The following is a 7,500-nucleotide window of genomic DNA, read 5'->3' as shown; positions in this document are numbered from 1 at the left end:
TTGAAGAGGCAGCAGACAGTGACAATAACGCTAATGAACGTGTAGACAGACAGACAGACAGGCATGCAGGCTGGCAGACAGACAGACAGACAGACAGACAGACAGACAGACAGACAGACAGACTGGCTAATGGATGGGCTAGGAGAAGTGTTCTAGGCCGTGGGCCCAGTGCCTCTATCTGCTTTAGTTTTGGAGTTGGTTCCCCATCAAGAGGATCAACATTTGTTTTGTATTGTGTAGATTCATTGTTTATGAACACATTATCAAACGTTTCCAACCTGAAACGTTGCACCAGAATAATACAACTTAGATATGATATCACTGACTAAACATTACTTATTTTCAAAAACCTGGCAACCCGATGCGAAGTATAAACCAATCAAAGCTCGCCTACTGTTTTGTGCAAATTAGTTGGCCAATCACGTTCTTCGTACCACTTGCAAGAGCAGAACCAGGAAATATAGCTCAGACTGACGGAATATTGTAAACAAGAAAACAACAGAAGTAGGCTAATATATTTGTCTCGTGATGATCGTTGTTGGACTTATTCTTATGAAAATGCATACAATGGATTTAGACAATAGAATGAGCCGTGTTGAATGACGGCACATTGTGATATTAAGCATCAATATGGTATCATTATAAGGTTAGTGTTGCCTACAGGCAACAGGATGGTTTGCAGATGCAAATTTAGCGTTTTAACAGCAGCTGCAAATGCTTAAGATACTATTAAGCAGTGACCAATCAATATGTACCCCTTTATACATATCTCGCCATAATTAACTGGCTCTGCTACACGTGGCCTCATTGTTGTATTGATTTCCATCTGGTATCATGTCTGTTCAGATCTCCATCACTGTGCATCCGTTGTCAAAGTTGGTGTTTAGATTGTTTAGTGACGGTTTAGTGATTGGTTCTTTCTCTCTTGACAAGTTCTAAGCTAAAGTTAGCAGTTGTTAATGTATTTAGTTGGGCGAGTTGGGTTAAATTATGTTTGTCTGTCAAGTAAGCGTGTGTGCACTAGCACGCTGCATTCATTATGGTGTACAGTACTGTTCAGACTTCAGAGCCCGTTTATGTCTTTTTGGTTAAATGCACAGTGTTATAAATACTCATTTGTAAGGTTTATTGTATGGTTTAAATGGTGTTTGTTATCTCTATCTTATGTCTGTGTGCAATCACCACAAACAGAAGCAGATCCTGCTTCATACATGTCCTGACTAGTCAGGTACCATTCAAAACACCAGTGGTGGAAAAAGTACTCAATGGCTTTACTTAAGTAAAAGTCCGGAATTCAAAATTTACTTGAGTAAAAGTACAGAAATATTGGCATCAACATGTACTTAAAGTACCAAAAGTATAAAGTACTCATTATGCAGAATGTCCCATTTCAAGTTTTCAAATGTACACAAATATTTTGAAAATAGCAGATCTACAAGCTCACAATGTGTCGCTTCGCATATAATGTTGTTACCTTCCCTATGCCCTCAGAAGGGCTGGGTACATATAGTATAATGTTGTTACCTTGCGTATGCCCTCAGAAGGGCTGGGTACATATAGTATCATGTTGTTACCTTGCCTATGCCCTCAGAAGGGCTGGATACATATAGTATAATGTTGTTACCTTGCCTATGCCCTCAGAAGGGCTGGGTACATATAGTATAATGTTGTTACCTTGCGTATGCCCTCAGAAGGGCTGGATACATATAGTATAATGTTGTTACCTTGCCTATGCCCTCAGAAGGGCTGGGTACATATAGTATCATGTTGTTACCTTGCCTATGCCCTCAGAAGGGCTGGATACATATAGTATAATGTTGTTACCTTGCCTATGCCCTCAGAAGGGCTGGGTACATATAGTATCATGTTGTTACCTTGCGTATGCCCTCAGAAGGGCTGGGTACATATAGTATAATGTTGTTACCTTGCCTATGCCCTCAGAAGGGCTGGATACATATAGTATCATGTTGTTACCTTGCCTATGCCCTCAGAAGGGCTGGGTACATATAGTATCATGTTGTTACCTTGCGTATGCCCTCAGAAGGGCTGGATACATATAGTATCATGTTGTTACCTTGCGTATGCCCTCAGAAGGGCTGGACACAGAGGACTCCAGGCCCTGGTTCTTGCTGATGGAGCCCCAGATCTCGGCGTAGGTGGCGTCCTGCTCCAGTGGGTTGGTTCCTTTGTTCCTGAAGTAGTCGTAGACGGCCGAGTCCCTGACCGTCCCGTAGTCCACCTCCATCTGACGGGACAGGTCCTGGAACGACCTGGAGAGGCAGACACAGACACACACACACACACAGACACACACACACACACACACACACACACACACACACACACACACACACACACACACACACACACACACACACACACACACACACACACACACACACACACACACACACACACAGGAAAAAAGATAACAAATTGATGACATACTATATACAGAAATTCAACAGTTGTGTTTTTTTTTGTTTGTTTGTTTTTTTTGCCACTCAAGGGTAAATGCATCATGGCCTTCTCCAGATAGACAGACTGCCCATAATAGCTGAGACAGAACAGTATTTAGACAACTTTTTTGCATTTGTCTTTTGCAATCCTCCTAATTGCATGCCGCGGAGCACAAGTTTGTGGACGTGGCCCAGACTCCCAAACACAAGGACAATAAGTTGACAGTTCTATCCCCAAGGCCATAATAAGTTCCACCAAAGTCTGATATTTCATACGTTTGGATGTAAAACAAATGTCCATATACAAATCAAATGGGCAGCCTATTTCGAAGATTGTAACGTTTTTATTTATTATTATTATATTTTTTTTATATACACACACACACACACACAGTGGCAGTGGCTTAGGGGTAGAGGTTCCCAGTTCGATCCCGGGCTCCCCAAGAGTTAGTGTAGAAGTGTCCTTGAGACGCTGAACCCCTAACTGCTCCTGATGAGCAGGTTGGTGCCTTGCATGGTTTCTTCTGCCATCGGTGTATGAATGTGTGTGAATGTGTGTGTGTGTGTGTGAATGTAATGCACAATCTATGTAAAGCGCTTTGGATAAAAGCGCCAAATAAATGCACCATTTACACACACACACACACACACACACACACACACACACACACACACACACACACACACACACACACACACACACACACAGAGAGTCCGGTCCTGGATAATAAACCTTGAATCCTACCTAACGGTCTGACACGTTCCACAGAACCAAAATGTGGTGCCATTTGTTTCTAAGTGAATTGGTACTCGGTGGTGTAAATACCGACGTGATTCGGGCCGGTACCATTAACACATTGAGTGCCATAAACGGCTATACCCGTTTTTTCCACAAAGGGGCGCTCTCACGCAACAGTTTGGACTGGTATGCTGGACTGGTATTTGTGTTTCATCAGCGGCGATGAGGCTGATTAAATGAGTGTTTGCTCACATAGAGTTAACATAAGCACCCTGGAGGAACGGCCAAGATGAACTGCAGCTCATATTGACGTTTCATACACGCAATCATTGGAAATTATAATTCATAAATCCATGGTGCATAATTAAAATAAAGATCCAGCGGCTGAGCCATGGCCGGGTCGATGTCTGTAGGGAACGCCAGACAGACAGACAGACAGACAGACAGACAGACAGACAGACAGAGAGACAGACAGACAGACAGACAGGCAGGCAGGTGACTCCAGGAAACACCCAGTGACTCCAGTAAACACCACTGATGATGTGTCCAAGTGCATCAGTCCATGTTTTATTTACTATGATATACGATACTACATTTAAAAAATACCCTTTGTTTTGTGGTTTTCAAAAAAAAAAAATCACAGAATCAAATGTTTTAAATGGTCATGATTCACCAGGATCCTGGATGGCTTGGTTCTATAGGCTTAAAATAATTGATATCGATATTTTAGGAAATCTCTATTGGAAAAATAATGAGTGAATTTGAGTGGAACCACAAAATGGCCGCTACTACTATGCCCTACACTGTTGTACTTTTGTTCAGAAGTCAACTTTTTGAATGCAGGACTTTTAAAATAATGTTGACAGAGTATTTTTGCATGTTGATATTATTGATACTTTTACTTTAGTTCTGGTGTTACAGAGAATATTATTCACAGCTGGTGGAGGATGAGATAATGAGCATGCCTCAGTATTCTGTACTGTGTGTGTGTGTGTGTGTGTGTGTGTGTGTGTGTGTGTGTGTGTGTGTGTGTGTGTGTAATAAACACATTAGTATTCTGTACAGTGTGTGTGTGTGTGTGTGTGTGTGTGTGTGTGTGTGTGTGTGTGTGTGTGTGTAATAAACACATTAGTATTCTGCAGGGTGTCATGGTGAACACATTGTTGCTCTCTACGCCTCTGTTCTGATAATTAGACCACTGACCCTGAACACACACACACACACACACACACACACACACACACACACACACACACACACACACACACACACACACACACACACACACACACACACACACACACCCCTACATTTTAAGACTTTATGAATACCATGTTCTTAATGCCGTTTTTGACTACGAGTCTAAAGCGGAAAGAAAAGAGCAGATCTACAAGTTCACATGAGCAGCTTGTGGACAACATAAGCGACAGACGAGTGAACATAAAGCTCTAAACGTAGAAACCATCCAGTGGCTGCATCATGCATTTCAACCATCCATAAGCACGACCAGTGGTGTAAAGTAACTAAGTACATTTACTCAAGCACTGTACTTAAGTACAATTTTGAGGTGCTTTTACTTTACTGGAGTATTTCCAATTTGCAATACTTTTACTTCTACTCCACTACATCTCAGAGACAAATATTGTACTCTTACTCCACTACAATTATTTGAAAACATTACTAGTTACTTTGCAGATGTAAATTATTACATTATAAAACATACATTAACCACCTTAGCCCTATTTTATACATAGGCTATTTGAGCATGCCTTAGTATTCTGTACAGTGTGTGTGTGTGTGTGTGTGTGTGTGTGTGTGTGTGTGTGTGTGTGTGTGTGTGTGTGTGTGTGTGTGTCTCCTCCTCCACACAGAGGAGGAGATCTCCACCTCCTCGCTTTTCAAGCGTTAAAGGCCAACACTTGAAGTGGTCAGTTCTCACACCAGCTTGAGGCCAATACAAATAAATCAAAAAGTCTGGGGGTTCCTCCATGGCCTGCACAGTTTCCCACTGATCGGTCCAACGGTAGACATGAAGACACAAAGCTACAGTCTATCATGTTTAACACATTCCACGCCAGAGTTTAATATCATAATGTACTCACCAGTGCCAGCGATTTATTGTTGTTTTTTAGTTTTTTTCACGTCGCCACAGACCTCTCTTAATCCGTTAAAATCGCGCGTTCAACTGTTTGTAGACACACAGGATAGCTGTGTGAGACGCCCAGCGAAGACCGTTTCGATCGGCGATCGTCCATTTTTAAGCTACAGCGGTTTATGTTAAACAGCGATCAGCGAGGAGGAAAACAACAACCGAGAAAATGGAGATTTAGTATCCGCTTTAGAGCGGCGTCGGATGGGAACGAAAATCTCCGGATACGGATAATTCCGTTTCCGGTGGTGCTACAATGAAATGTGTCGTGGCGAGGGAGGCCTGGCACGCTGCGCAATTATTTAGGTTCGCATAGATCTACGCGAATGGCACTCAATGTGTTAATGAAAGCGAGCGAGTAGGCTTAAAAAAATTGAAGAAAGCAAACTAGCTGAAACTAAAACTGACTTTACTAACTAACTAAAATCATAAAGGGGGGTTGGGGGTGGGAGGGGTGCAGGGAGAGAATGCATTGTAATTAACCTGTTTTTCACAAGCTCGAAACGGGTCTCGATGCCAAACGTCATTTGCTAGTCTACAAAACGTCATTTGCTAGTCTACAAAACGACATGCAATGACATCACAGATGACATCACCACAGCCATGGAATGTTCTTCTTAAATGATGTAAATTTAACAACGGATCAACAGTCAGCTTTCTAGTAACTTCAGCGGAACGTTAGTTGTGAACTCTGACTCAGGGCGGAGCTGCTGTGTGAAATGATTCACTGGACCGTACATCTGAAAGAAGTACCGCAGACACACTCCCTCTCTGCTGTGGTGGTGGAGAACAAGCTGTACTGCTTTGGAGGAGACAGTGATGTTCATGTCTTCAACACGGTGTCCTTATGCTGGAGGAGGTTGACCCCAGTGACTCCTGGAAGAGGAGAACGTCACCTTGAGGTTCCCTCCAAGCGCTACGGCCACTCAGCTGTGCTGATAGAAGATATAGTCTATGTCTGGGGACGATACTGGGGATACGAGTTCTACAACGTACTTTATGCATTTGATGTCGACGCCCACAGATGGTTTAATCCCAGGGTTTCTGGGACTGTTTCAGAGGAGAGGATCTACCACTCAGCCTGTGTGTTGGAGAAGGTCATGTTTATCCATGGAGTATACAAGAAGCTGACTGGAAGGACTAATGACATCTACAAGTTGGACACCAGCACAATGGCCTGGTCTTTAATTGTCACCAGAGGAACTCCACCACCACCACCTGCCACCATCATCGGGACAAAGATGTTTGTGTTTGGGGGCTTTGAGGGGAACCAGTGTGTCTACAACAACACCATCAGAGTGTTTGAAACAGAGACCAACTGCTGGCTGAACACACCTTCTGTCATTCAGCCTTTACCTACAATGGAGAGCTGTACATATTTGGTGGCTACAACGATAACCAGACCTTCAGTGATCTGTGGAGATTCAGTCCAGAGAACTTCTCCTGGAAGAAGGTTGAGCCCAAGGGGAAAGGCCCGTGTCCAATGTATGATATGTACTGTTGCATGATGGGAGATCTTATCATCCTCTCTGGAGGATACAAACACAGAGTCAACCACCCTCTGATGATCTGTATATCTTAGACTTAAGTCCTAGTCTTAAGACACTATGTAAGCTAGCAGTTATTCAGTACGGTGTGGAGCAGTCTGAACTCCCACACAACATCAGGTGGGAACTGGTAGCCATGACGACCAACATCATCGCCAGGCCAGGTAGCCTAACCAAGCTCCCATAAACTTTGCAAGGCAGTCATTAGCCAATTGCAACGGACTACGAAGAATCTGACTCATACGTCTCGATCACATGACCCCACTTGAGACGGCCATAGCTGAGTGGTTAGACTAGAGCCATAGCCGAGTGGTTAGACTAGAGCCATAGCTGAGTGGTTAGACTAGAGCCATAGCTGAGTGGTTAGACTAGAGCCATAGCCGAGTGGTTAGACTAGAGCCATAGCTGAGTGGTTAGACTAGAGCCATAGCTGAGTGGTTAGACTAGAGCCATAGCTGAGTGGTTAGACTAGAGCCATAGCTGAGTGGTTAGACTAGAGCCATAGCTGAGTGGTTAGACTAGAGCCATAGCTGAGTGGTTAGACTAGAGCCATAGCTGAGTGGTTAGACTAGAGCCATAGCTGAGTGGTTAGACTAGAGCCATAGC

General features: G+C 43.4%; 2 protein-coding genes across 2 annotated transcripts in view; one reads left to right on the top strand and one right to left on the bottom strand.

Moving 5' to 3' along the window:
* Positions 1–7,500, bottom strand: part of LOC308105225 (glutamate receptor ionotropic, delta-1-like) — a gene marked incomplete at its 3' end in the record, with an annotated part of 268,717 nt that overhangs the window by 12,205 nt on the left and 249,012 nt on the right. The window contains exon 15 of the mRNA XM_080455860.1: positions 2,075–2,270. Within this exon, the coding sequence (XP_080311986.1) occupies positions 2,075–2,270 (196 nt within the window). The remainder of the gene's footprint in view (positions 1–2,074; positions 2,271–7,500) is intronic.
* LOC308105227 (transient receptor potential cation channel subfamily M member 5-like) overlaps positions 1–7,500 on the top strand; it is a 419,337-nt gene that overhangs the window by 213,911 nt on the left and 197,926 nt on the right. The gene's annotated exons all lie outside the window — the stretch shown is intronic.

The sequence above is a fragment of the Gymnoscopelus braueri genome, assembly GCF_963280865.1.
Source record: "Gymnoscopelus braueri genome assembly, chromosome: 17".
Taxonomy (NCBI): domain Eukaryota; kingdom Metazoa; phylum Chordata; class Actinopteri; order Myctophiformes; family Myctophidae; genus Gymnoscopelus; species Gymnoscopelus braueri.
This window is presented reverse-complemented; position numbering and strand designations above follow the sequence as displayed.